Genomic DNA, 27959 nt, shown 5'->3' on the forward strand with positions numbered 1-27959 from the left:
CCTCTTCCATGCTGTTATAGTAAATGTCCTTGGCAGAGGCTGCAGCTGCTAAGTTGTTGGCTTCAGCAGTGGCCTTTTAAGAAATGAAAGCACAAACCATAAATCCTTTCTCTTTTAATGTTCTTCCACAAATAACCAAGTAAAAATTTTCTCTCACCCTATTCCCCATTCCCCCTTCTTTATTATTCTTCTGTTTTTCAGCTTTCCATATAGCCCAATTTATGAATTAAAATATACCTTTTCTGCCAAATTTTCTGCCAAAAAATGTTCTCATACATAATCTTTAGCATAAAATTAAACCTCTGAAAGTATTTCCTTTGCTTCGATTTTATGTGTTAAAAAATAGATGCAACTCAGAAAAGAAGAGGAAAAATTTATCTTTACAACATCAATCCCAATCTCTAGCTCCCTTTGTGAAAATGTTATCCTACTAAAGAAATAAACATTCGGGGCTTCCCTGGTGGCGCAGTGGTTAAGAATCCACCTGCCACTGCAGGGACACAGGTTTGATCCCTGTTGCGGGAAGATCCCACATGCCACAGAGCAACTAAGCCTATGTGCCACAACTACTGAGCCTGCACTCTAGAGCCCGTGAGCCACAACTACTGAGCCCACGCACCACAACTACTGAAGCCCATGCGCCTAGAGCCCGTGCTGCACAACAAGAGAAGCCACTGCAAAGAGGAGCCCGTGCACCGCAACGAAGAGTAGCCCCTGCTCACCGCAACTAGAGAAAGCCCGCACACAGCAATGAAGACCCAATGCAGCCAAAAGTAAATAAATAAATAAAAATAAAAAAAGAAATAAAGAAAAAAATAAATAAATAAAGATTTGGCAATAAATGGCCTTATCCTCAGCACATGAAAGTCAGAAATTATATGTTTTAACAAAATGACATCTTGGAAACATCAAAATGTTGGAAATAAAACTATTTGCAAATTAAAAACCTGATTAGTAAACAGGAAATATTTAGATACGTCGGACATGTTCTATGAAAAGAGACAACAGGTAACAGGAAAATGATTTGTCTAACAGAACTGGGTATGTTTAACCTGTTTTCCACAGTATGTTTTGGGGGAAGACCAGGCCCAGCAAGAAGCCATTCTGTTCTAACTTCACCAGCATGAATACAGACAAGAAAACTGGAAGGGAGTCACACTGCTGGAAAATGTGCTAAACATGAATGGACCTCAGCATAATGAAAAGGGGGGGGACCAACAGCATTCTCTTCTTAAAGGACTCTGCTTACTGTATACGGGTCAATTCAAGTAATCAAAGGATATCATTTAGGATGCCAAAGAACTGCTTACCTGAAGCATGGATTTGGGGTGAGGCAGATCTTCTCCTTGGTAAATTTTAATATATGCCTTAGAATATAAACATAAAAACAATTATGAAAAATGCCATTCTGTCATATTTAACTGGACTTTGATTTTTACAAACAGTGACCATACAGTTGCATTTTCCTAAAGACCTAGATCAACACCCAGGAATTAGCAAAAACACAGCACACCTTTGAGTGCATGTTAGCATTCTTTAGTTAACTGAAAATATTCTCAAAGCAGCACAAGTCTAGGACTCCCACCAGGCTCCCCATGCACACTGGCCTCACCACTACCTGTGGGCAGAGTGACCATCCGCCTTGAGGTAGTCGTGTCACATCTAGGTGCCGTCTCCTCCTACTCACAGCAACTTCCTAACCACCTCCTGTCCACACCATCTTCCTTGAGGAACAATCTTCCTTTAGCCACAGTAATTACTCCTCTAAGAGAGTGCAAACAACATCCATTTGGTTCTTAGACCGATACTGCCACCCAGTGGCCCACTCCTGGGAGGACACTGGAGTCTCTCAAAACGCCTCTCACCATCTCCCCCTTCAAATTTTCCCCCAGGCTTTAAAATATTGAAACCAAGTTAGTTTATAACCTAGATCAGTTTAACCAAAAGTCAAACATTTTAATAATAAAAACCCACATTTACCTTAAAATATTCCAATAGCCCCCGACAGGTGACTTTCGAGCCGTTGATCTCCTTTTCCATTAAGTTAGCTGGGTTTAATACATATGGTATCAGTGTCTGTAACTGCTCTTTGAATTCACTGGCAATATCTGTTCACAGGACCAAGAAAAAGGAAACAATAAGCCCAACAGATTTATTCAACCAAGGGGAGCATAACGCACAATCTTCACTCTCTATCTAGTTGTTCTAACGTTTGCTAGCTAAAAGACAGGGGCGGGGGTCCCAGACTGTGAGTCTGACACTTTCTGACAATGACCAGATTGCTTGCGGGTTTCTGTTCTCATGTACCCGTATTGTCTCCTTCCCTTCTGCAGTATTAAGTCCTCTCTAGTCCAGAACAGAATATGCAGAACATCCCTACCCTGCTTTCCATTCCGGGAGATTCAGCCTACTCCCTAGACTTTCAAGAAATTTCACTTTTTAAAGAATTTCATTAACAGGCCTTCCAGAAAATCAAGTATCAACCCCTCAGGTTCTCCCAAGCCAGGCCTTTGCTGTACCCTCACTCTCCCCCTTAAATCCATTAGATTTCACTATTCATCCACGTGCTTTATTTTGTTTGTTTGTTTGTTTTACGCGGGCCTCTTACTGTTGTGGCCTCTCCCGTTGCGGAGCACAGGCCCCGGACGCGCAGGCTCGGCGGCCATGTCTCACGGGCCCAGCCGCTCCGCAGCATGTGGGATCTTCCTGGACCGGGGCATGAACCCGTGTCCCCTGCATCGGCAGGCGGACTCTCAACCACTGCGCCACCAGGGAAGCCCCACGTGCTTTATTTTTGTTCATTTTCTAATGTTAAAGGAAGTAAAAGCACCTGGACCCCATGATATTTATTTTCTATTATCTCCTCAGAGAAGCCCTCTGGGCCACCCCAAAGGGAAAGGCTACTATCTCAGGAATGGTGATAGCTTCTTTTCAGCTTCTACCAAGTTCTCACAGAGGGTTCAGGAGAGCCATTAAATAGAGCTCTTTCCTCAAAGTGAGAACTCGCTGGCCCAACTATGAAAATGCAAGGAATCTGATTTATATGATCTAACTTCTTCCTAGGTTCCCAACTAATTCAGACTATCAACTGAAAAGAAAGTAGATGGGAACCCACATCAAGATGGGAACTCTTTCAACAGCCCATAACCCAAGTTTACAAAACTGAAACATTCTTATTTATTCATTCAACAGTTTGGGGGCACCCTTTTGTGGCAGGCATTGCTGTAAGAGTTGGGGATAGCATAGTGAATAAAACAAAAGTGGTTTATAAATTTTTCCAACTACAAATATCGCCATAAAAATCTCCATAGAAAAAACTTCAGGTTACTTTTACCTCCTTAGATGATAGGGTCAACTAAGAGAAATTACTAGGTATGTGACAACAATGGAGACTCCTGGAAAACATTCAAAACTACTTAAAAAACAACCATATATAAAGCCCACCATCAGACAATCACAATGAACATTTAAAATATCCTCCTTCCTTTTTAAGCCTCTTATATATTGCTAAACTGCTTCTGTAGAAGATTGTACCCATTTATACCCCATCACCAATGTAGGAGAAGACTTGTTTACTACTCTGAACACACCGAGATTTTTATTGTTTTTAAAACTTTTACTGACTTGATTGGTGAAAAATAGTATCTTGCAGTTTTGTTTTGTTTTGTATTTAATTTATTTATGTTTTGGCTGCGCTGGGTCTTCATTGCTGCCTGGGCTTTCTCTAGTTGAGGCAAGCAGGGGCTACTCTTCGTTGCGGTGCACAGGCAGTGCACATTGCGGTGTGCACAGGCGGTGCACATTGCAGTGCACATTGCGGTGGCTTCTCTTGTTGTGGAGCATGGGCTCTAGGCACATGGGCTTCAGTAGTTGTGGCATGCGGGCTCAGTAGTTGTGGCACATGGGCTTAATTGCTCTGCAGCATGTGGGATCTTCCCAGACCAGGGCTTGAACCCATGTCCCCTGCATTGGCAGGAGGATTCTTAACCACTGCGCCACCAGGGAAGTCCCTATCTTGCAGCTTCTGCTTCTGACAGTACTAAAGACTAGAGAATCTGAAGGAACCTTCTTCCTAACAAGATCCTGCACACAATATATTCCATTACAGTGTAGACTTGGAAGTAAAAGAGCTGCAAGGGGCTGAGCAGGTGGGCAGTGAGCTGAAACCAGAGCACTGAGCTAAGTACATGTGAAGCTGTGGCTTATTTGAGGCCATTCACTGCAAGGTGGTGACAAACTCTGGGCAAAAATAACTCCTAAATTAAGTTGGATCATGAAATGGAGCTGGAATGGTCCCAGGTGGGTAAGCCCTTAGCTCCCCAAAGGAGCAAACACAGATCTCCTCTGGAGGAAAAGAGATCTGAATAATGTACCAAGGAGCAGCACAGAGAGATGACGATGGGAAATAAAGAAGAAAATTAAGATATGGAAGACAGAATAAGATTATTTAATATATGTCTAACAGGAGTCCTGGGAGATGAAAGGGAGTGAATCAGAGGCAATAAGAGAAGGGGTGATGGCTGAGAACTCTCTAGAACTAATGAAGTACATGAATTCACAGCTTCAGAAACCACAGCATGTAACAAGCAGGTTAAATAGAAAGAAAAACACACGTAACAGTAAAACTGTCGCACGGCAAAGACCCTCTGAAAGAAGGAAAACGTTTCCAGAAGGAAGGTCTGCAGGACAAGAAAGTGAACAAAGAAATTTTTTTTTTTTTTTTTTTGCGGTACACGGGCCTCTCACTGTTGTGGCCTCTCCCGTTGCGGAGCACAGGCTCCGGACGCGCAGGCTCAGCGGCCATGGCTCACAGGCCCAGCCGCTCCGCGGCATGTGGGACCTTCCTGGACCGGGGCACGAACCCGCGTCCCCTGCATCAGCAGGCGGACTCTCAACCACTGCGCCACCAGGGAAGCCCTCAAATTGCATTTTTGTTAAATCCACATATATGCTGTTTACAAGAGACACACACACCTAAAACATACAGTCACAGAGAGGTTGAACATGACAGAAAAAGATATACAGACAAATACTAAGGAAAACAAAGCTGGAATAGCCATATTAATAAAGATAAAAATGCTCAAACAACAACAAAAAATGGTATTAGGGATAAAGAGGGCTACTATATATTACCTCAATTTACCAAAAAGATGTATCAATTCAAAACTTTATTAAAATAGCCTCAAAATATGTGACAGAACAAAAGGGAGCACTGACAAATCCACCAGAACAGTGGAACATCAATACATATGTTATTGACACTCAAGGAGACAAAAATTAGTGAAGATTTTTAAAATGACATAATTAACAAGTATGATTTAGAGATACAAATGAACCTTACACCCCCAAATTAAACAAAATGTCCACTGTGCTCAAGCACATATGGAACATGTATAAAAAGTCTAGGTCATAAAATATATATCAGCAAATGTTTAAGACTCAGTGTCATAGCATTCAAACACTATCAAAGTATTCAATAAAATGTGTCAATAAACGCATCATCAAAAGCTTAAGTAGCAGAGGGGCTTCCCTGGTGGCGCAGTGGTTGAGAGTCCGCCTGCCGATGCAGGGGACACAGGTTCATGCCCCGGTCCGGGAAGATCCCACGTGCCGCGGAGCTGCTGGGCCCGTGAGCCATGGCCGCTGAGCCTGCGCGTCCAGAGCCTGTGCTCCGCAACGGGAGAAGCCACAACAGTGAGAGGCCCACGTACCACAAAAAAATAAAAAATATAAAATCTGATGTGGAAAAAAGCAAAAACTCCATTCTCCATGAATTATGTAGATAATACGTAATATTTACAAATATATTACTAGAAATAATGAGAGTTTAGCAAGATTGCTGAATTTATCATATAGAAAAATCAAATGCATTTCAACATACCAGCATGATTAGGAAAAATAATTTTTAAGATTTCTAACTTCTAAGGAAACTTCTAAAATAAATCTAACAAAACATGTATAAGACCTTAATCAAGTAAGTTTTTATATTCTTCATAAAGTGAAACTAAAAAACCTAAATAAATGGAGAGAGATTACTCTGTTCAGGATAAGAATACCTTCCCATTGTCATAAATACATGCCAATCCCCGTCAGATCAATTTATAGATCCAATGCAATTCCAATCAAAAACCAAACAGGGACATTAATAAACCTGATAAACTGATTCCAAAACTTACACAGAAGAGCAAAGACTAAAGCATAATTAAGACACTACTGAAGATGACTACAGGTAAAAAAGGGAGGGAATCGTTATACCAGATATCAACTCTTATTATAAAATAACTAATTATGATAATGTAGTAATGGCACAGGGCTAGACAAAATGACCAGTGGGACAGAATTAAGAACCTAGAATCTGACCCATGCATTTATAAAAGGATTTTTCTAAACATAACAGAAATTGCAAATAACGGGAAAACAAGAGTATTCAATCAGTGATGTCAGAAGTATTGGCATCTAGGTACAAAAATAGAAAACGGATCTCCACCTCACATACACAAAAATTGATTCCCAGTCGACTAAACACAAATATGAAAGACAAAATTTAAGAGTGTTTGTATGCATGTGTGTGTGTGTAGAGAAAGGAAAGGATTTTCTAAAACAAGACTTAAAAAGCACTACATAAAATCAAAGATGAATGAATTCGACCACATTAAAACTAAGACACTACTACTAAAAAAAGAAAAGGCAAGACACAGGATGGGAGAAGATACCTGCAATGCATAACCAACAAGGCTCATATCTTTTTTTAATTTTTTAAAATAAATGTACTTATTTTATTTATTTATTTTAGGCTGCACTGGGTCTTCATTGCTGGGCGCGGGCTTTCTCTAGTTTCAGAGAGTGGGGGCTACTCTTCGTTGCAGTATGTGGGCTTCTCATTGCAGTGGCTTCTCTTGTTGCAGAGCACAGGTTCTGGGCGCGGGCTTTAGTAGTTGTGGCTCACAGGCTCAGTAGTTGTGGCTCGCGGGATCTAGAGTGCAGGCTCAGTAGTTGTGGCGCACGGGCTTAGTTGCTCCGTGGCATGTGGGATCTTCCCTGACCAGGGCTCGAACCCGCGTCCCCTGCACTGGCAGGTGGATTCTTAACCACTGTGCCACCAGGGAAGCCCAAGGCTCATATCTTAAAGTAGACATACAGGATCTTTACAGTGCAGAGAAAGACAACCCAATTAAAACTGGACAACAGGAATTTCAAAGGAAAGGAAACATGAATGGAAATAAATACATGAAAAGATATTCAATCCCATTAGTAATCGGGGAAATGCAATTTAAGATCACAATGAGATATTTTATATCACTAACTTAGCAAAACTAAGATGTCTGATAATACCAAGTGTTGACAAGGATATGGATCAATGGGAATTTTTATATACACTGATGAAGGGACTATAAACTGGAACAAGAATTTTGGAAAACAATTTGGCATTATCTAGTAAAGGTGAAGCTATATTACATATTCCAATATCCATCAATCCCACTTTTAAGCACATACCCTTGGGAAATTCCCATATATCCACACATACAAGAATGTTCATAGCAGCATTGTCATAATAGCAAAAAACTGGAGAAAACCATTGAGAATAAACTGTTGTATTCACAGAAGGCACTATTATACTACAATGAAACTGAATGAATTACAACTACATGCAATAATACAGATAACCTTAAAAATAAAATGCTCAGTAAAAATTCAAGTTGGCCACATATGTTTATAAAGTTCAAAATTAAAGAAACTTAGCAATAGACTGTTAAGTGAACCAAACACAAGTAATAACTTTTTTTTAATTCAAGGACAGAAAAAGCAAAATTTACAATAGTGGTTATTTCTGTAGAGAGGCAGGGAGATGGGAAGAAGCATACAGGTATAGAAAATAGTACTTGTAATGTTCTGTAGTTCTGGAAAGCTACAGCCCTTGGGCCAAATACGACCTGCTAACTATATTTGTAAAGAAAGTTTTGTTGGAATACAACCATGTACATTCATTAATACAATTGTCTACGGCTGCTTTCTTGCTACAACAGCAGAGCTGAGTAGCTGTAAGGCCCACAAAGTCTAAAATATTTACTATTTAGTTCATTACAGAAAAAGTTTGCCAATTCTAGTTCTAGATAGTAAGTTGGGTAGTGGGTTGATGATGTTCATTAAATTATGTTTCATACCTTACATATATACATTACATGTATCCTTTCTTACATGTAATACTTATGCTTTCTTTTGGATATCTAATAGCATATTTAAAAATTTAATGGTAGGTCATTATTTTAATTTGCTTTTATTTCTTTTATTAGTAGTTAGGCCAAACTTTCTCTCATATTTGTTCATCAGCTGATTTCCTTTTCAGTGAACTATTTATTAGGGCCTTTATCTTAGAATACAGTCACTCTTCAGCAAGTAAATAAATATGTTATCCTTATGTGTACCATGATAACTCAAATATTTTTCCAGTTTGTTTGCTTTTTTGTAAATATGCATAAGATTAATTATTATGCATTCAAACTACGGCACTTTTCCTTGATAATTTCTTTTATTCTTTCTAATTTTAAAGAGTCCTTCCCCAATTCCAGAAGTCTAATAAAATTTACTTTTCCCCCATGCTTTAAATTTTATAATTAGAATTTATTTATGGCTCCTAAATTGAAATCTACATGAGATTTTTCTCTAAATAGTAACATATACTTCTAATCACTGATTTCCACCCCATCTTAAATAACTAATCAATCATAAGGTCTCCTGACATCAAAAATTTTTTTAAGTTTTTCAATGTCCTACCTAAGTAAATGGGTACCAATCTCCATCTAAATATTCTTAATTCTATAGTCTTTTCAGGATGGTGCCAAAATATGGCCTATATCAACTTTAAAAAGGGATTGATCCCTATATTACACATTGATTAGTGGCTTAACATTTGATAAAGGTGACATTTCAACCAGTGGGGGAAAGTCGGACTATTCAACAAATAGTGTTGAGACAAATAGGTACCCATTCAGAAAATAAGCTGGATCCAAACTGGATCATAAATTATAATGTGAAAAATGGAACCAAAAAATTTCAAGAAAAAAAGTGGGACAAATTATTTATAACCTTGAAGTGAAAAACACATAGGGTACATAAAATGCTATCCCATGTATATTTATATTTGCTTTGCATATACTAAAAGAAACTCTGGAAGCCTACAAAAATGGAAGAGAGACTTTTCACTAAATACTTACTTCTTAATCTTTTCTGGGATTTTAAACATGTGAGTGCATTACCTATTCAGAAAAATAAATTTTTTTATGGTTTCAACATTCACCACACTGAAAGAATGAGAGCTTCAGCAATTATTTCACAAGAGACGCAGCAGGATCTAGACACCACAGACTGTATTATCCATGTTTTTACCCAGATTTCATAGACCCTCAGCTATTAATGTTTCTATGAAGGCTGTACCAAAATATGAGTTTTAGACTCAGAACAGGCAAGAACTGTCTCACCACTGAGACAATCTCAGAATCTCACGGCCTCCAAGAAGACTGCTCCCTACAATCTCTTCTGTTTAATTTCTAAACAATTCAGTAGTTACTGTATTAGGTCTCTCTTCTCTAGTAAAAAGGAAGACAGATTTCTTTATGGTGAAGACAGTCGTCCTGTGTCGGTTGAAAAGGAGTCTCAAAAATGAGCTCATCTCCTAGCTAACTACTGTAGGAACAGCAGCTCAGCACCGATTATACCAAAACTAAGACTGTCTGGCAGGTGTTCACCTCTGAATAAATGGTTATTCATTTTTAAAAAAAATAAAATAAAACCACTAAAACAATCCTTAAAGTACTTAGGGGAACATTTGCAGAAAATAGCTTCAGAATGTAGTTCTTTTTTTTGGTACGCGGGCCTCTCACTGTTGTAGCCTCTCCCATAGCGGAGCACAGGCTCCGGACGCGCAGGCTCAGCGGCCATGGCTCACGGACCCAGCCACTCCGCGGCATGTGAGATCTTCCCGGACCGGGGCATGAACCCGTGTCCCCTGCATCATCGGCAGGCGGACTCTCAACTACTGCGCCACCAGGGAAGCCCCAGAATGTAGTTCTTAATCAATTTAAATGTCCTACAGAAACTACATGAAGATCCTCTTCTGGATTAAACATAAACATTCTGAGGCTAATGGTGTCTTGCCCAGGTTATATGGGGCGGGGCTGCAGAACCTCAACCAAGTCATTGTACAAGAATATACTTGAGAAAATATATTGAAATGTCTAGGTATTTTTCTAGCTCTGAGAAATGTATCAGCTCTACTTAAAGATCCCCCCCCACAATGAAGTTTACGTGGTTCTCAATCAAGCACTTGCCGAATATTCACAAGTCACCTACTATTTGCAGTGTAGCCCCCTAAATTTACTCTTCACTCAAAACCCTTCAATATCTTGTTTAAAAGGTTCCCTAAAATTACAAACTACCCAACTCCAAAGCTAAAAAAGTACATACATCTTTGCAGAGCTAACAAGAATTCTTCATGAACAATCCTCCTAATGACTATATAGTTCCCTAAATAGACACACAAGTGCAAACTAATATATTTTTTCTAAGGTTTTTTTAAAATTTATTTACTATTTATTTATTTATTTGGCTGCTCGGGTCTTAGTTGCAGCACGCAGGATCTTTGTTGCAGCATACGGGATCTTTCACTGCAGCGCATGGGCTCCCTAGTTGTGGCACGCAGGCTCAGTAGCTGGGGTACGGGGTCTTAGTTGCTCCGCAGCATGTGGGATCTTAGTTCCCTGACCAGGGATCGAACCCACATCCCCTGCATTGGAAGGCAGATTCTCAACCACTGTACCGCCAGGGAAGTCCCAGGGCAAACTAATATTAACATATTTTTAAAGTGAAATAAAAAAGGAAATTTTTATTTTTCAAAACTTTCCTTTTAAAAACATCCTTATATGTACATATTTTTCAATAATTAGGATCTTACAATATATGCTACTCTGCAATCTTTTTACATTTAATAACGTATCATGAATATCTTTCTATGTAAATACAGATAGATCCATTTATCTATCTTATCCTTTTAAATGACTTCTTTTCATTCCTTTGTGTGATGTACCATAATTTAACCAATTCCTCAAAAATACATATTTGGGTTGTTTCCAATTATTCACTATTATAATAATAATGCCACAGTAGTAGTATTCTTGTCCACATATTTTTATCTACTTACATATGGATAGTCCCTTAGGGTAATTTCCTAAAAGTGAAATAGTGGATCAAAAGACGTCAACATTTGAAATGTTGATACTGTCACATAAAGACTGTGTACTGACACATTTGTACTTTCTTGATTACTGTTATGCAACACATATTTTCATGAATATGTCTTAATCATTTGTATTTCTTCCTTTGGGACTTGCCTTTTCACGTAGCAAAGGAAAAATTTTAACCCTATAAATGTGTTTTATAGTTCAATCATGTATGAGGGAAGCAAATAGTACATAATAATGAGACTAAAGTTTGCTTATATAGAATTTATTCCCTGTTTTATAAATCTAATATGAAACTTAGCACACTTAATATTTAGTAATAAACCCTTCATATTTGTAAATATGTGTATGGGGTTGAAAAGTGTCCCCCCCCTAAAATGCATGTCCACTGGAATCTCAGAATGGGACCTTACTTAAAAATAGAGTCTTTACAGATGTCATTAGTTAAGTTGAGATCATACTGGATATGGGTGGGACCTAAATTCAAAGAGCAGTGTCCTTGTAGGAAGAGAGAACACAGACACAAGGTGGCCATGTGACCACAGAGACAGAAATCAGAATACTGAAACTAAAAGCCAAGGAATGCCAAGGATTGCCAGCAACCACCAAGAGAAACACAGGACAGATTCCCCCTCAGAGCCTCCAGAAGGAATCTACCCTGCCAACACCTTATTTTCGGAATTCTGGTCTCCTGAGCTGTTAGGGAATGAATTTCTTTTCTTAAGCCACGCCGTTTGCGGCACTTTGTTACAGCAGTCCTAAGAACCTAATACAATATGCATACTGTATTACAACATGCATTACATATTGTATTGCAATGCAAAATTTCAGAAGTCAGGGTTACAGAACTTTAAAAAGCTCTTCTATTTCCTGGAATACCATGATAAAAATGAATTTTAAAACAGAATGTTCTGGGGGCTTCCCTGGTGGCTCAGTGGTTGAGAATCCGCATGCCAACGCAAGGGACACGAGTTCGATCCCTGGTCCGGGAAGAACCCACATGCTGCAGAGCAACCAAGCCCATGTGCCACAACTACTGAGCCTGCACTCCAGAGCCTGTGAGCCACAACTACTGAGCCTGCGTGCCGCAACTACTGAAGCCTGCGCACCGCAACTACTGAAGCCTGCGCGCCTAGAGCCTGTGCTCTGCAACAAGAGAAGCCACCGCAATGAGAAGCTCGTGCACCACAACAAGGAGTAGCCCGCGCTCCCCACAACTAGAGAAAGCCCACGCACAGCAATGAAGACCCAACACAACCAAAAATAAATAAATAAATTAAAAAAAAAAAAGAATGTTCTGAAATATTTAAATGTTTAGTAATACAGAGGAATGTCATTCTGCATGTTTATGCCCGATAACCTGAGACCACCCTAAGACAAGAGGACAGGCATGAAGAGTCATTCTAACCCACCCTCTCCTAAACATCCTCAGTTGAGAATTCCACTGGGGGCCTTCCCTGGTGGCCCAATGGGTAAGACTCTGCACTCCCAATCGAACCCAGGTTCGATCCCTGGTTGGGGAACTAGATCCCACATGCATGCCACAACTAGAGTTCGCATGCTGCAACTAAGACCTGGTGCAGCATGAATGAATGAATGAATGAATGAATAAATTTTTTTAAATTCAAATGAAAATCAAGTACTTAAAAAAAAAAAAGAATTCCACTGGACATCTTCCCTACCAGTGATGAACAAACCAGAGCTTAGGTTTGGTAAAAGTATGTCTAATAATGGAACGTTATAACCCTAAAAGAACACATCACCTACACACTCAACTTTCTCTCCTACCTAACTCACAAAGTGTTGCCTAAGCAGATTTCTCTCCAAAGCCAGGCCCCAACCTCGGATTTCTGAATTGCCAACCAATAGGCTGTGGAAGTTTCCTGCTCAGGAAAGCTGCCAACCACATAAAAATATCACACAGGTGACAAATAGAAGGTAAAGGTAAGTCTCTCAAACTCGATTTCTTTTGCAATATTAAGACCAGCTGGAATGTAAATCTTAGGTTGAACAAGCATATTAAGTGTCTTGAATCAACTGAGCCAAATAAACTGAAAAAGATGCATTTTACATTTAATATGAGGCTATGAAAAATTCCCACTTCAAAAGGCAAGTTCTCCTACTAACTAAACAGTATATATCCTCTAAATGACTTCCCCAATATAACAGAACTTCTAGTTTAGCACAGTAAGGCTTTGAGGCAAGAAGGACGGGGATGTGAATCTCTGCCCCACTACTTACTAGCTGAGTACTTTGAGCAAGTTACTTAACTTTCCTAAGCCAGCTTCTTCATTTTTAAGATAAAGGAAATACCAACTCCATGGAATTACTGGGAACATAAAGTATAAAAGTAAAGAGCACAGTGCTGGTGCTACTGTCTGAATGTCTGTGTGCCCCTAAAACTCATATGGTTGAAATCCTAACCCCTAAAGGTGATGGTATTAGTAGCTGGGGCCTTTGGGAGGTGATTAGGTCACGAAGGTGAAGCCCTCAAGAATGGGATTAGTGCTCCTATGAAAGAGATGCTACAATCAGAACTCTTAACACCAGAAAGAGAACCCTCACCCAACCATGCTGGCACTCGGATCTTGGATTTCCAGCCTCCAGAACTGTGAGAAATGAATTTCTGTTGCTTATAAACCACCCAGTCAATGGTATTTTGTCATAGCAGCCTGGAGAGACTGACAGTTGGGAACACAGCTGGCCTCTAAAAACGGCAGCTATTATTATTTCTACTTTACTCGGAACCTAAGAAGCTCAGATAAAGTTTATAAACAAAAGCACTTAGTTTAACACACGTGTAAACTGAGGACTAGCCATTATATGACTCAAGGTCTCAGTGAAAAAGGAACAAAAATAAGACAATGGAACCCAAGTGTCCCACCTCTGATTTCTCTAAGCTACCGTCTAGTCAGCACTTCCTGATATTAACTCATGACCCAGCATCAAGTTTTGCTATAATCACAAATAAGATGAAAACAATAGCCATGCCGTGCATCATGCTACCTTTGTTTGGGAATTTAATTTTACATCATAAAAATGAGCTAATGATAAGTTTTCCCTTTTTTAGCACTTTTATCTCTTGTAAACCAGTAATCGTAACGTCTCCCTTAGAAAGATCATTAATGGGTATTAGCACAACCATTTCAGATGGAGAAACTATGGTCACAGTAAGGCAGGAGCAAAAACTGAACTAGATTCTAAATACTATTCTTTCTAAGAGAACATACTATCTCTCTTAGCATTTACTATTCACAATTGATATTTTCTGGTCACTATTTAATTCCAAACATAAAATCACATGTATAAAATAACATCATTTGAAACACACCTTTCAATTTGCCATCGAAGTCAGGGCTTGTGGCGACCTGGAGCCCTGGATGTGGTAGCAGAAAACAGGTGACGCTGGAGAAACATGAGTGAATGTGATTTCGGACATTCTGAATTTCTTCATGTTGATGTTCTTTCACCTGCCAATAAAGGCCGACAATTTACAAAAGACCATTTGATTTTCCTCACCAGCAACCACTAGTATATGACAAAGGAGAGACTTCCCAATTCTAATGGATCGTAGTGGCCTAGGTGTTTTCCAATGAGAAAACTCAGAACCCTAAGAAGCAATAAATGCATAAAATCGATTAACCATGGCTTGGCTCCTAGAGCTATCAAAGAACAGCAACTAAAGAGTTTCTTAAAAAAGAGTATTACACAAGACTTAGGAAGAATAAGGGAAGGTTTGTGGGCATGAAGCAGGGTCTAACCAATTAGCAGTGATTGACAGAGGCCTCCTGTGGTTTTTTTTGTTTTTGTTTTTTTTATAAGTTTATTTATTATTTTTATTTTATTTATTTATTTATTGTTTCTGGCTGTGTTGGGTCTTCGTTGCTGAGTGCGGGCTTTTTCTCTGGCTGCGGCGAGTGGGGGTTACTCTTCATTGCGGTTCCCAGTCTTCTCATTGCGGTGGCTTCTCTTGTTGCAGAGCATGGGCTCTAGGCACGCGGGCTTCAGTAGTTGTGGCACGTGGGCTCACTAGTTGTGGCTTGTAGGCTCTAAGCGTAGGCTCAGTAGTTGTGGTGCATGGGCTTAGCTGCTCCGCGGCATGTGGGATCTCCCCGGACCAGGGATCGAACCCGTGTCCCCTGCACTGGCAGGCGGATTCTCAACCACTGCGCCACCAGGGAATCCTGACTTCTGTGTTTTGAAGCCTGTTTGTATCCACACCAGAAAGAAAAGGCACATATGGACCCACGTGTAAAATGTGAAACGGAAACTGCAATTAAAGCTTGGGCTTTTGCACAGGGCTCTGCTCTCCAATCCTGTGAGTTATATACATGGGTTCTCTAATCTTACCATGAATATTATTATTGCGTTAATATTCCGGAGTGTTCAAAACACAAGGTAATTTTCTATGATGTGCTTTAAATACAATAGCTAAAGGCAAATGAGAAAGTTATCACTACTTCAGGTAATTCCTCAGAAGATTATATTTCTACTTACCTGTAGACGCTTTTCCAAAAACGACATTCCCCCCTGTAGTCCATAGTTGTATTCATAAGGGAAACTCCAGTCTCGAACCAGAAACATCAGTGTCTGTTTAGAAAGAGAGCAGAATGTATTATAATACTGCATAAATGTATTTTCAAAATAACCATTCAAATACTTCTTTGCATAATAACAGCTTCTTCAAAGGGGGCAAGAAAATGTGCTGAAGGATTTGTCTACTCTGTAATGTCTTAGAAACCTTATAAACACTAGCAGAACATGTATAAACCATATGTGAGGTCAATATCCCATCTGATATTTTTGTTCTCATGGGTTAATAGGAAGAGACTGATGAGAAAATGTTAAATTCGGGGCTCTGCTCGAAACACAAGTATGAGGAATATGGTGGAGGACAAGAAAAACATACGGCACTAGTTACTCATAAAATGAGATCTACTTTTAATGTCAGAAAGGAAAAGAAAACTAAAACAATAATACTTAGAGATCCTCTAATCTTACTGAGGTTTACTATGCATTGTTTTTTTTCTTCTTTTTTTTTGCGGTATGCGGGCCTCTCACTGTTGTGGCCTCTCCCGTTGCAGAGCACGTGCTCCGGACGCGCAGGCTCAGCAGCCATGGCTCACGGGCCCAGCCGCTCCGCGGCATGTGGGATCTTCCCGGACCGGGGCACGAACCCGCGTCCCCTGCATCGGCAGGCGGACTCTCAACCACTGCGCCACCAGGGAAGCCCTACTATGCATTCTTACCCTCATAAAACAATTAGCTAAAGCAGGGGTCAGCAAACTTTCTGTAAAGGGCCACAGAGTAAATATTTCAGGCTGCTGTAGCAAGAAGCAGCCATGGACGATACAAATGAGTGTAGCTGTGTTCCAATAAAACTTCCACTGTGGACACTGACATTTAAATTTCAAATAACTTACATATGTCATGAAATATTATTCCTCTTTTGATTTTTTTCAATTCCTAACTCACAGGTCACATGAAAGCAGGCAGCTGGCCAGACCTGGCCTGTGGATTGTAGTTTGCTCATCTCTGAACTAAAACAAAGATATGACTTAAATATTTATAGTTAATACTCTACCTGGAAGGGCTTTTGGAAAATTTCATCCATCGCCAGACGACCATATTCTGTGAAGAGCTTTAAAAAAGAAGAGTTATGGTTTGTAAGGCAATATTATATAAAGTATTTCTATGGCTATTCTATAGCAAATAATTCATTTAACAGACTGAACAGTACTTATCTGAGACCAAAATTCTACAGTTTCAAAAGCCCGCAGGAGTCATGAACCTTAAAATAATCTTGACTATTCCTCTCTCTCACATTTCTCATCCCAATTCATTAGCAAACCCAAAATCCAACCACTCACAACTTCCATGTGGCTTACAATATTGCAGTAGTTTCTCCCGCGTCAGCCCTTGCCCCCCACAGACTCTTCTCACTACAGCGGCCATGGTGGCTCTGTCATACACAAGGTTAGTCAGACCACATCATACCTCTGCTCAAAACCCTCCAACCTCATTCAGGATAAAAGCCAGTCCTTACAGTGTGATCCAGTCACACTGGCCCTCCTTGATGTTCCTCAAACCTGCAGGGCGCACTGCTGCCTTAGGGCCTTTGTTTTCACTCCTCCTTCTGCCTGCAGTGTTCTTCCCTCAAACATCTGCATAATCGGCTCCCTCACTTCTTCAGGTCTTTACTCCAATGACTCCTTCTCAATGAAGCCTCCCATGGCCATCTACCTAAAAAGATTAGTTTTCCACATAGTATTTCCTACCCCATGTCCTTGTGAAATTTTTCTCCTTCACCTGTCTCACTACCTAACATAATATACCTTTATTTATCTTGATTAGTGTCTGTCTTCACTACTAGCATTTAAACTTCGTGACGGCAAGGACGTTTGTCTGTTCTGTGCACTACGGGACCTCCAGCAGCAACAGTAGCATGTACTGGGCCTGTAGGATGCATGCCATTCAAATGACCCAATGAACGAATTCTTCAAAGTCAGTGTCTACACATACATTTACCTCTATTTCTTCATGAAGCCTCATTAAAAAGTAAAGCAAAACGAAGTTTAAAAATTGTTAACTCACAGGACAGAGAGGATCACAAATTATATGAAAAAGAGGAGTTGTCACAAACACTCTGGAAGGAAAACAAATGAGAACCGGCTCGGGTTTTGGCTTTCTCCGCCCTGCTAAGAAATCTGTGAGGCAGGGCCAGAAAGAGACAAGCAGAGTCTCTCAGCAGAATCCCTGAAAGGCTCAGAAATTAGAAGCACCAGTCACCCTGACGGAGGGCGTGAGGGAGCTGGGAAATGGTTGGAAGTCTGTGGAGGGATCACCAACACTCCCAGATCCTGCTCCCTCCGCCTGCTCCAATCCCCTTCCTGCCCTCACAGAAGATGGGAAGTGAACCAAAAAGAATTTAGACTTTGAAACGAAACTCAGCTGAAGATGGGAGTAAGTCCCCTACCTTACTGGAAACAGGTACTTAAGTCAAGTCTACATGTGCCACAGTAAGATTCCTTGGGCCTCTCACCCTGCTGGAGCTGCAGCAAGCTTTACCTACCCAGGTAGGAGTTTAAAGATGTCTCTGGAGAAACTGACAACCCAAGAATAATAGTCTGCAAATACTGACATTTAGGGGCTGCAACAAAATAACTAAATGATCTTGCCCAGTGATCTCACTGGTGATCCAAACCAGCACAAGAGCCCACTCTCTCACCAAAGGCTCCCCGTTGGTATTTTAGTGGCTCACTCTCAAATATAGATGACCAGGGACCACCACACCTTTGAGAAAAGCTTCTAGCAAGAAAGACAAAAATTCATGTCTTTCAATTCTAGAACATCATCTTAATCCTTTTATAATTTCTCTCCCTCCATTTTCTGTGTTCTGTTTTACTAATATCGATTACCAACATGTTAAGCCTCTCCTGAATTGATCCTCAAATTTTCCTATTTTTCAGTGCCCTCCGTTTTCCTTCTCCTCCACCTCTCCCTCTCCTCTCTTCCTCCCCTTTCCCTTCTCTCTCCTCCCCGCTCTATCTCTCTCCTCTGCTTTTCTCTTCTCTCAATGCTCCACTACCTCCCCTCCTACTGATTTCTACTCTCTGTCTTTTTAGTCAACCTGTTAGGAGAATTTTCTCCAATTCACCTTCTAACTCCTCCTGTACTGAATTTTCCATTTTTGCTGTCATAGTTGTAATTTCCAGGAGCTCTTTCTGGTTTTCTGAAGGTTGCTTTATACCAGCATCCTGTTATTTCTTGGTTACAACAGTTGCAACGTCTATCTCTCTGAGGATATGAGTGTACCAAGAACGAAGAAAAAGCCCACACTAAAGTACATAACCATGAAAATTCATGCCAAGAATCAGAAGATCTTAAAAGCGTCAGAGAGAAACAAAAAGGTCACATACAAAGGAATCAGATGATGTGGGACTTCAGCAGAGACACTGGAAGCTGGAAAGTAATGAAACAATGCCTTCAATTCTAAAACAAAATTACTTCCTATAATTCTAGGATAAAATTAACACATGCTCAGATTTATTAGACCTCAAAAATGTTATCTCCTATGCAGCCTTTCTCAGGAAGCTACTGGAGAATGCATACAATGATGGACAGAATAAACAAAAGATTAAATGGGATCCAACTGAGAAAGGAATCGAAAAGAAATTGCCCGGCCCTGATTTCAAACTATATTACAAAACTTTAGTAATCAAAACAGTACAGTACTGGGCTTCCCTGGTGGCGCAGTGGTTGAGAGTCCGCCTGCCGATGCAGGGGACACGGGTTCGTGCCCTGGTCCGGGAAGATCCCACGTGCCGCGGAGCGGCTGGGCCCGTGAGCTATGGCCGCTGAGCCTGCGCGTCCGGAGCCTGTGCTCCGCAGCGGGAGAGGCCACAACAGTGAGAGACCCGCATACCGTGAAAAGAAAAAAAACAGTACAGTACTGATATAAAAACAGACACACAGATCAATGGAACAGAATAGAGAGCCCGGAAATAAACCTTCATATACATGGTCAATTAATTTTGGAAAAGGGGGACAAGAACACACAATGGGGAAAGGAGAGTCTCTTCAATAAATGGTGTTGAGAAAACTGGGCAGCTATATGCAAAAGAATGTAACTAGACTACTATATTACACCATACACAAAAACTCACTCAAAATGGATCAAAGACTTGAATGTAAAACCTGAGACCATAAAACTCCTAGAAGAAAACATAGGTGGTAAGTTCCTTGACGTAAGTATTGGCAATCTTTGGATTTGACACCAAAAGCAAAAATAAACAAGTGAACTACATCAAACTAAATAGCTTCTGCACAGCAAAAGAAACCATCAACAAAATGAAAAGGCAATGTACCGAATGAGAGAAAATATTTCCAAATCATGTGTCAGATAAGAGGTTAACACCCAAAATATATAAAGAACTTATGCAACACAACAGCCCCCCCAAAAAAATCTAATTAAAAAACAGGCAGAGGATATGAATAGACATTTTCCCAAAGAAGACATACATGTAGCCAACAGACACATGAAAAGGTGCTCAACATAATTAATCATCACGGAAATGCAAATCAAACCCACAACGAGCTATACTTCACACCAGTCAGAATGGCTATTATCAAAAAGACAAGTGTTGGAGAGGATGTGGAGAAAAGGGAGTCCTTGTCCGCTCTTGGTGGGAATGTAAATTAGTGCAGCCACTACAGAAAACAGTATGGAGGTTCCTCAAGAAATTAAAAGTAGAACTACCATATGATCCAGCAATCCAACTTCTTGGTATATATCCAAAGGAAACAAAACCATTATTTCAAATAGATATCAGCACGCCCATGTTCACAGGAGCATTATTCACAATAGCTAAAATACAGAAACAATCTAACAATCTAAGTGTCTGTCAATGGAAGAATAGATAAGAAAAATGTTATATATATTATACATATATACATGATGGATTATATATACCACAAGGGAATCTTTTTCAGTCTTTAAAAAGGAGGAAATCTTGTCATCTGTGGCAACATGGATGAAACTTAAAGGTAATATGCCAAGTTATATGCAGATTAACCCTCCACGTTGTTCAAGGGTCAACTGTAGTTAATAATACTGTACTGTATACTTGAAAGTTGCTAAGAGTTTTAAAAGTTTTTATCACACACACACAAAAATAATAAAAATAATTTTTTATTAAAAGAAAGAAAATAGGGACTTTCCTGGTGGTCCAGTGGGTAAGACTCCATGTTCCCAATGCAGGGGACCCATGTTCAATCCCTGGTCGGGAAACTAGATCCCACATGCATGCCACAACTAAGAGTTCACATTACACAACTAAGAAGTCCACAAGCTGCAACTAAGATTCTGCATGCCACAACAAAGAAGTCCACGTGCCGCGACAAAGATCCCGCGTGCCACAACTAAGATCTGGCGCAGCCAAAATAAACAAATAAACAAATAATTGTAATAAATAAATAAATTACTAGGATGACGGCTATGCCCCAGGTCTAGAAGAAGCACTCCAGACTAAAGGAAGAAAACACAGGCCAAGAAGTCATGCCTCCCCAAGGAAAAATAAAACAGAACCTAAAGTATTAAGATCAGACTGAGACATTTTTTGAGTCTCTCCTTTGCAGACGCATTACTGATAAGCAAAGAACACTAAACTAATGAAAAGACTGATATAAGACACCTCAGTTATGAAGAACATATACATATATCCATATAATAAGGCAAATACAAATCCTTTATTCACCAAAAATTGCAACGTTAACTACTGGGAAGATCAGAGGAAGGAAACTGAGTGAGGGGTAGGAGAGTTGTAAAGAGAGAGAAATCCTAATTTTATATAAGAAATAATACTTAAGTCTTTTAAATCCAGAAGGAAAAATATAAGCACGTTCTTTAAAACTGTAGACACAAATAGCAGAAGACTCAGCCAAAGGAGTACAAGTGGCTGCCTCTGGAGAAAGGGAATGGGACGTAGAAGGGACGCTCATTATGAACACTGCAAGACTACTGACTTTTAAACTATGAATACAGACCACCATGTTAAAAATAAATAAAATGTTTTTTTAAAAAAGTACAGTTTTCCCTGGTGGCGCAGTAGTTAAGAATCCGCCTGCCAATGCAGGGGACACGGGTTCAATTCCTGGTCCGGGAAGATCCCACATGCCGCGGAGCAACTAAGCCCGTGTGCCACAACTACTGAGCCTGCACTCTAGAGCCCGTGAGCCACAACTACTGAGCCCACGCACCACAACTACTGAAGCCCGTGTACCTAGATCCCGTGCTCTGCAACAAGAGAAGCCACTGCAATGAGAAGCCCGCGCACCGCAATGAAGAGTAACCCCCGCTCACCGCAACTAGAGGAAGCCCACATACAGCAACGAAGACCCAATGCAGCCAAAAATAAATAAATAAAATTTATTTTTAAAAAAAGTACCTGGTAAATTAAAATACTATATATAAAAAAAAGACAAACACACACTATAAAACTATATACAACCATGATTTCCTATCTGTAATTCTGAAATCCAAAAAGCTCTAAAACCCCAAGTTAAGCAGCAAACTCATTTGGAGGAAAGTCTGCCTTAAACTGATGTTAAGGCTTTAAATAGGTTTAATTTATTCTATTTCATATAATTAGTCACACATTTCACTGCAGAAATATTAATGTGTTTAATTAAAAGGTATTAACCAAATGCCCATTCCTATCCTAGACATCATGCTATAATATACGCACCATATTATCTATCTAAAATCCAAAAACGGGACTTCCCTGGTGGTCCTGCAGTTAAGACTCCGTGCTCCCAGTGCAGGGGGGCCGGATTCGATCCCTGGTCAGGGAACCAGATCCTGCATGCCGCAACTAAGAGCCCACATGCCACAACTAAAAGATCTCACATGCTGCAACTAAAGATCACACATGCTGCAACTAAAGATACCGCATGCCACAACCAAGATCCCAAGTGCCACGACAAAGACCCAGCACAACGAAATAAGTAAATTAAAAAAAATTTTTTTAATTTTAAATCTAAAAAAATTTGAACTCCAAAACACATGTAGCCTCAAAGCGTTTGGATAAGGGCTTGCTGTCACATGTCATATATTTCCTATAGGGATACATACCTGTTTACAGAACGCAGGAAGGGAATAGAAAGGATATATTCAAAACTGATAGGCATAGTGGTTACCTCTGGGGAGGGGGAGAGGGGGACTTCAGCCTTATCCAAAGTGCCCAGTTTTTTCAAAGGATAATATTTCTAATTTCATCAGTAATATTATACATTATTAACTTTTAAAAGGAGAAAAAATATTACAATGATAGATATCATCTTACCCATTTAGAGAGCTTAATTCTAGGCTCTATGAGGAAGGCACAGAGTGAAGGGAATATCTCCACCAGGAAACCTTTCCCAGTCCCCCAGACTGGGACCTCTGATACCTGGGCATCTCTCTCCCTCAGCACTTAATAGGTAACGAACTCCTGTTCAGAACCCTGTTTTTGTAATTTACATGGAATCAAATCTAGCCCCTTTTTTTCTTTTGTCTTCTACCTTTGACATCTTGGTAAAAAAATTCTCCCTCGGGACTTCCCTGGTGCTCTAGTGGTTAAGAATCTGCCTTCCACTGCAGGGAATGTGAGTTCGATCCCTGGTCAGGGAACTAAGATCCCACATGCCGCAGGGCAACTAAGCCCGCGTGCCTAAACTAGAGACCCCACGTGCCACAAACCACAGAGCCCACGCGCCCTGGAGCCCTCGCACCACAACTAGAGGGCCCGTGCGCCACAACAAAAGATCCCATGTGCCACAATTAAGACCTGATGCAGCCAAATAAATAAGCAAATAAATATTTTTTTAAAAATTTCTCCCTCGGGGCTTCCCTGGTGGCGCAGTGGTTAAGAATCCGCCTGCCAATGCAGGGGACACAGGTTCGAGCCCTGGTCTGGGAAGATCCCACATGCCGTGGAGCAACTAAGCCCGTGCACCACAACTACTGAGCCCGTGTGCCACAACTACTGAAGCACGCGCACCTAGAGCCCGTGCTCTGCAACAAGAGAAGCCACCGCGATGAGAAGCCCGCGCACCGCAACGAAGAGTAGCCCCCACTCGCCGCAACTAGAGAAAGCCTGCGCGCAGCAACGAAGACCCAAAGTAGCCCCCCAAAAAAGAACTGCTACTATGGAGAAGAGGAGACAATGACTAATAACAGTAGCAGTGATAGGTATAATAAGTAATGGCTAGCAGTTACTAAGCACATATTGTTTTCCAGGCACATGATCCTATGCATTTTATAAATATGAATTTATTTAACCTCGCCTGAATTATTGCAATAGCTCCATAACCAGTCTCCCTGAATGCACACTTGTGCCTCTAAAAATCTATTCTAAACACAACAGCCAGGGTGATCCTTTCATAATATGTCAAATAATATCACTCCTCTGATCAAAACATGGCTCCCGTCTCACCCAGAGGAAAAGCCCAAGTCCTTACAAAGGCAGGGCATCATTGGAAGCTGAATGCCTCTCTGACTTCATCACTTGGCCTTCTCCTGTCTCACCCTCCAACCCCACCCACTGGCCTTCTTGCTGTTCCTGGATCCTGACAAGCACACTCCACCTCAGGGTCTTTCTTCCTGCTGTCCCCTCCCCTGCACCACTCCCCACACCCCTCCCCCCAATATATCTGCAGGACTGACCCACCCACTTTCTTCCGGTTCCCAGCTCAACTCACTAAGGCCTTCCCTGACCACTCCAGCCACAGATACAGAATGCAGGATTACCATGAACCCCAAGCCTTCCTCCATGTTTCAATCTTTGGCTGAAACTACTCAGTTGTAAAACTTATCTCAGTCTTAAAACTTTTAAATGATATATTAACATTTTTATGAGAAATATATACCTGTAGCTGTTGAAGATCATCTTCCTGAATGTTCTGGGACAAATTATAAATCTAGAAAACAAAAGTCCAGATTTATTCTACTCTAGCTTACTTCAAATGAATCCCAAATAAGGCTAAAGGACTGAACAGAAGCTTTGTACAATGAAAGGTCTGCATATAAGAATATGAGGTCTGTTTAAACAGTAATAACATGTCTTTTGGAAAACTATGCATATAATGTTGAAATCACATAATCTTTCCTTTACACTTTAAAATATAGTTTTCTTCAATTTTTACCAAATCTACATTTCCTGTATGATGTAAATGATATAATTTTGATTTTCACTTTTCAGAGTTTTCTTGGAATATACTACATATATTTATGATCAAAATGGAAAAATAGTTTAGGCTCCTTCTTAAGCATGTAAGAGCTTAACTTATATCTGTAGTCTAAAAAGAACATTTACATATCACCATAGGAATGCTGATAACAGAACAATAACTGAAAGATGTATTCTCTTCATCTTATTTCTTCTACAAACTTTTTTCCTAGTCAAATGGTCTTACCTGAACAGAACTAGTCATGGTACTTAGAGCAAAGATGGTAGCACAATCTTTCACAGTGGACTGGCTGTCAAATGCCCCCTGGGTATCCATCAGAACAACTGCAACCTATGGAAAAAAGGAAACACAAACAAAATATGTAAAAGTGAGAAGGGAAGACATGCAAGGAGAAATTGAAAAGTACAGGTAATATTTAAATGAGGCTTAAGCACCTGCTCGTAGGTTCTATCAGAAAAGTACAATTACAGTTGACCCTTGAACAACAGGGGTTTGAACTGCACAGGTCCACTTAATACGTGAATTTTTTTCAATAAATGTAAGTATTCAGCTGCCTTGTATTTTTGAACAGAGAACTTTGCTGGAGAAGATTATCTGCTCTCATCCGGTGATATGATACAAAACAGAGGCATACAAAGCAATATGAAAAGAGGGGAAAATCACCCTAACAATCAAAACAGCCAAATGTTGAAGTCTATTAGCTCACTTTCAAAGCCAGTCATTTGGATTGGCTAAGTCAATTAATTAATTGACTTAGTTTAAACTTAGGCATAATCAAAAAATAAATAAAACATATGGCGTGGGATATTTTTGGCATTTACCTGCAAGCCTGCATTCTTCTCTCAAATTTCTAGAGTTTTCTCGTTGTTTGATAAAATAAAATGAACATTTATTTCAATCTTTATGAAACAGAGACCACACCACAGATGCCAAATGAAAGCAGGAGAAACTAGGCTATCATTCACTCTATGTAATTAGGTTTCATGAAGCCTTAATGAACGTTCCCACCTTAAAAGTTAGATGTATGCAAAATGTTAAATAAGATATAGTACCTTATAATCCTTATACAACTTGCTATAATTTTCAGTCATATGATTTAAAAATAGAACTTTTCAAACTCGTGCATAACTGGTTCCAAAAGAGGACAGGGTTTAATATGTTCAGAAAAATAAGTGAATTCATCAGCAAGTGCCTAGCTCTTTCCCAATACCAAAATTACTGCAAAGGCCAGATGGGAAGCTTTCTATGAAGCTCTAGTGAATACAAGAAGAGAAATGCCATAGTCAAAAACATTTTTAGGTAAGATTTACGATAACAAATACAAATCAAAATTTTTATTCTTAGAAATGGCATTTTTATTACTTAGAAAAGTATTTTTATTCTTAGAAATGATAATAAATCATTTTATATAGTTTATATATCAGGACCCATTAATAACATTATATATTTATGGATTTTCATATACCCAACGCACTACTGTGATTGAATACATATGATATAAATTCAACCAAAAGAAAGCACTATTCAGAAAAAAAGGTCAATTCAAATGAAATGAAGTTTCTAGCCTGAATACACTGAAATCTAATGCTAAAAGAGTTCATCTACCCACACCTTAGCTGTTTTGTGAAGAGGATACTGTCAAACTAAACGACCAATCAAAACTAATCATGGGGACTTCCCTGGTGGAACAGTGGTTAAGAATCCGCCTGCCAATGCCGGGGACATGGGTTCGAGCTCTGGTCCGGGAAGATCCCACACGTCGCACAGCAACTAAGCCTGTGGGCCACAACTACTGAGCCTGTGCTCTAGAGCCCGCGAGCCACAACTACTGAAACCTGCGTGCCTAGAGCCCATGCTCCTCAACAAGAGAAGCCCGCACACTGCAATGAAGAGTAGCCCCCGCTCACCGCAACTAGAGAAAGCCCGCACGCAGCAACAAAGACCCAATACGGCAAAAAATAAATAAATAATAAACAAATAAATTAAAAATAAAACTGAAGGTTAAAAAAAAAAGACTAATCATGGCTGGAACAAGTGGATTTCCACATGTGAAAGAATGGTTTTGGATCCCTACCTCACATCATATACAAAAATTAACTAAAACAGATCAAGACCGAAATATTAGAGCAAAACCCACAAAACTCATAGAAGAAAGGATAGGTGTAAATCTTCATGGCCTCAGATTAGGCAATGGTTTCTAATATATGACACCTAAAGCACAACAGACCAAAAAAATATATACAAACTGGACTTCAAATAATTGCAAATCACATATCCGATGAAAGTCTAGTATCCAGAATGCATAAAGAATTCAACAACTAAAAGACAACCCAATTAAAAAGTGGATTTGGTTTGAACAGACGTTTTTCCCAAGAAAATATACAAATGGTTATGTGAAAAGATTCTCAACATCATTAGTCATTACTAGTGTTACATCATGGATGGGCCTTGAGGGCACTGGGCTGGGTGCGAGAGGCTACACAAATGACCCATATGTTACGTGACTCCATCTATATGAAACAGCCAACATGGAAGAGGAAAGTAGATCGATAGTGGCCATGGGCTGGGAGAAGAGGGAAATGGGGAGTGACTGAGTTTCTTTTGGGGGTGATGAACATGTTCTGGAATTAGATGGTGATACCTGCACAGTCTTGTGAGTGAACTAAAAACTGCTGAATTATGTATTTTAAAGGTTGAATTTTATGGTATGGGAATTATACCTCAATGAAAAAGAGAAAACCATGGCATCTGCTAATGAGAAAAATGAGGCCAAACAGAGGGAAAAAGAAGACATACTAAAGAGAAGCTCTTTGAGGAGTGGGAGTCATAAGTATACTTAAAGTGCTGCATATTTCGGGGAAATAGTATTCTCATACCATGTAGTGGAATAGTAAAATACCATAACTACCTTCAAGAACAATTTGGCAATAGCTAGAAAAAGAGGAAATGGGCATTCTCAGACCCAGTAATTCCACTTGTAGGTGGCTTTCTAATTAG

General features: G+C 40.0%; 1 protein-coding gene across 4 annotated transcripts in view; it reads right to left on the bottom strand.

Annotated features, from left to right (window-relative positions):
* ATL3 (atlastin GTPase 3) overlaps window positions 1–27959 on the bottom strand; it is a 50949-nt gene that overhangs the window by 6051 nt on the left and 16939 nt on the right. For all 4 annotated transcript variants that reach the window (XM_027090000.1, XM_027090001.1, XM_027090002.1 and 1 more), the window contains exons 4-11: window positions 25188–25292; window positions 24642–24692; window positions 16819–16875; window positions 15732–15824; window positions 14566–14704; window positions 1981–2108; window positions 1311–1367; window positions 2–73 (exon numbers count right to left, since the gene is read on the bottom strand). In XM_027090000.1, coding sequence (XP_026945801.1) covers window positions 2–73; window positions 1311–1367; window positions 1981–2108; window positions 14566–14704; window positions 15732–15824; window positions 16819–16875; window positions 24642–24692; window positions 25188–25292 — 702 coding nt within the window. The remainder of the gene's footprint in view (window position 1; window positions 74–1310; window positions 1368–1980; window positions 2109–14565; window positions 14705–15731; window positions 15825–16818; window positions 16876–24641; window positions 24693–25187; window positions 25293–27959) is intronic.

This window comes from Aethalodelphis obliquidens, unplaced genomic scaffold (genome assembly GCF_003676395.1).
Source record: "Aethalodelphis obliquidens isolate GAN/ISIS:26980383/991018 unplaced genomic scaffold, ASM367639v1 scaffold69, whole genome shotgun sequence".
Lineage (NCBI taxonomy): Eukaryota > Metazoa > Chordata > Mammalia > Artiodactyla > Delphinidae > Aethalodelphis > Aethalodelphis obliquidens.